We start from the raw sequence: 2,789 nt of genomic DNA on the forward strand, positions 1-2,789 counted from the left end.
AGGTATTGAGTTAGGTAAATCTGCTGCACAGAGGTATTGAGTTAGGTAAATCTGCTGCACAAAGGTATTGAGTTAGGTAAATCTTCTGCACAAGTCTTCTTTAGAGTACTGAAGGGCAAGGATGTTACTTTGAGGACTAAGGTGCAACTGACCCAAGCCATGGGATTCTCTATTGCATCATATGCATGTGAAAGTTGAACGCTGAATAAGGAAGACCATAAAAGAATAGATGCATTTGAATTGTGGTGTTGGAGAAGAGTATTCAAAGTACCATTGTGTTAGTCTGGGTTAACTAGAGAAACAAATCTAGAGGCACTCATATGTGTGTAAGAGAGCTTTATATCAAAGAGTAATTGTATACTGAGAAAATATCCTGGCCCAGTCCAGATTAAGTTCATAAGTCCAATATTAGCCCATATGTCCCATACTAGATCATAAATTCCTCTTCAGACTCACGCAGTGCATGCACTGATGCCGAATGCAGAGAGACCACAGGCTGGTGGTTGGAAAGTCTTGTGGATCCAGTGGTGGTGGAAGCATCTCTCCATGGCTCCTTCAGCTCCTGAATGTGTATCCTCAACAGGAAGGTGGACCAGAGAGAGCGCGTAGCCCTCATCCAGAGAGAATGAGAGGAAGTTCCCAGAACCCTTATGAGAAGGCCACCCCCACAAGGAAGCATCATCAGGCTGTGACCTGATTGACAGGCTAGACTCCACCCCTACACTCTTAATGTCCTCCAGTTGACACGAGATTATGTAACTGCCACAACCAGGGACTGCTGAAAGGACAAACCAATCTGTATTTCAGAGTAGTCCTTGGAGGAAGCCTAAGAAGACCTTGTCGTACATACTTTCGACCTGTTTTCCAGGGAGACAAGTCCCTAGAGAAGGACATCATGCTTGGCAGAGGGGAGCGAAGTAGAAAAGGCCCTCCAGGAGATGAATTGGCACCTTGATGGCACACTGCCGCACTGTGCCCGAGCATAGAAACAATTGTGAGGGTGGTACTGAACTAGGTGGTGGTTCATTCTGCTTCGCATAAGGTCACTATGGGTCAGAAACAACTTGATGCACGTAATAGCAACAAGATTGACGAGGTTACTTGTGATTGAAGAAATGAGATTCTAAGGGGGTTGGGCAGTTTGTCCATCCTGTTGTTGTTGTTGTTAGCGACCGTTGAGTCCGATCTAACACTAATGATCTCGTGTACTGAGGAACTGCCACGTGGACAGTAGTGTGCGCACGTCCACTGTGGCAGGGACTGTTTTGTCACTACCCCTCTACTTTACCAAGCTTGATGTCCTTTCTCTCCTGACAGCATGTCCAAAATATGTAAGATGAAGGCTGCCTAGCCTTGCTTCTAAGCTGGCCTTCCTCCAAGACAGATCTGCTGGTCCTTCTGGCAGTCCATGGTGCTTTCAGTGTTCTTCCCCAGCCCCGTCACGAACGGCTTCTCTCGTCAGTCTTTTTCACAGTCAGCGTCCACCTCTCACACGCATACGAGGCCCCTGGAGTGATCATGCTTCAGCCAGGTGCAGCTTAGCCCTCAGAGTAACCTTCTTGCTTTTCAGCTCCACAAAGAAGGCTCGTGCGGCAGATTCACCTACTGGAACGCATCATTGTGTGCGTGACACATGGGTGGGTGGATGGATTGTGATGAGAGTTGTACGAGCCCCCACTACAACGTTTAAAAAAAAAAAAAAGAGCTCTTTCCCTGTCCCCGCCGAGCTGTGCGGAGGCAGAGGCTCCGGGGTGTTCAAGATTCGGTCCCACCCGTAACCTACCGCCGTGGCCGAGGAAGGCATTGCTGCTGGAGGTGTAGTGGACGTTAACACTGCTTTACGAGAGGTGCTGAAGACCGCCCTCATCCACGAGGGCCTAGCACGTGGAATTCACGAAGCGGCCAAAGCCTTAGACAAGCGCCAAGCCCATCTTTGTGGGCTTGCACCCAACCGTGATGCGCCTGCGGATGTCACGCGAGTGGAGGCCCTGTGTGCCGAACACCACATCGACCTCATTAAGGTGGATGACCACAAGACGCCAGGAGAGCGGGTGGGCCTCTGCACAATTGACCGAGAAGGAAAACCCCGGAAAGTGGTTGGTTGCGGTTGTGTGGTTGGTAAGGACTATGGCAAAGAATCTCAAGCCAAGGATGTTATTGACGAATACCTGAAATGCAAAAAATGAGCAAATAAAACTTTGCTAATCGTAAAAAAAAGAAAAGAAAAGAAAGAAAGAAAGAAATGCGTCATTTTTATCCCCCGACTGCTACTTCCTTGAGTATTGACTGTGGATCTCAGCCAGCGGTTCTCAACCTGTGGGTCCCGAGCCCTTTAGGGGTCGAACGACCCTTTTTCACAGGGGTCGCCTAAGACCATCGGAAAACACATAAATATTTCACAATGTATAATTACATGTTTTGTGATTAATCACTGTGCTTTAATTATGTTCAGTTTGTGACAATGAAAACACGTCCTTGTCTATCAGAAACACTCTGGACTTACTGCTTCCAAGACAGAGCGGTTTGTCCTTTTAACACCCGTGGAACTTTCAATATTCGTCTCTAGCACCAGAGTTCAAATGCCTCAATTCTTCTTCTTTTTTTTAAATCGTTTTATTAGGGGCTCATACGACTCTTAGCACAATCCATACGTGCATCACTTGTGTAAAGCACATTTGTACATTCATTGCCCTCGTCATTCTCAAAACATTTGCTCTCCACTCAAGCCCCGGCATCAGGTCCTCGTTTCCCCACCCTCCCCGCTCCCCTCCCTCAGGAGCCCTTGATGC

At 47.8% G+C, this 2,789-nt stretch overlaps 1 protein-coding gene across 1 annotated transcript; it reads left to right on the forward strand.

Annotated features, from left to right (window-relative positions):
- Positions 1-1,778: 1,778 nt before the first annotated feature.
- Positions 1,779-2,186, forward strand: LOC101645584 (40S ribosomal protein S12-like; the record flags this gene model as incomplete). Its single annotated transcript, XM_045288025.1, has 1 exon — positions 1,779-2,186. A coding segment is annotated over one exon (408 nt), but the record flags the coding sequence as incomplete, so codon positions are not given.
- Between the last annotated feature and the right edge of the window lie 603 nt (positions 2,187-2,789).

This window comes from Echinops telfairi, unplaced genomic scaffold, assembly GCF_000313985.2.
Source record: "Echinops telfairi isolate 266 unplaced genomic scaffold, ASM31398v2 ScPeMD7_18;HRSCAF=68, whole genome shotgun sequence".
NCBI classification, from domain to species: domain Eukaryota; kingdom Metazoa; phylum Chordata; class Mammalia; order Afrosoricida; family Tenrecidae; genus Echinops; species Echinops telfairi.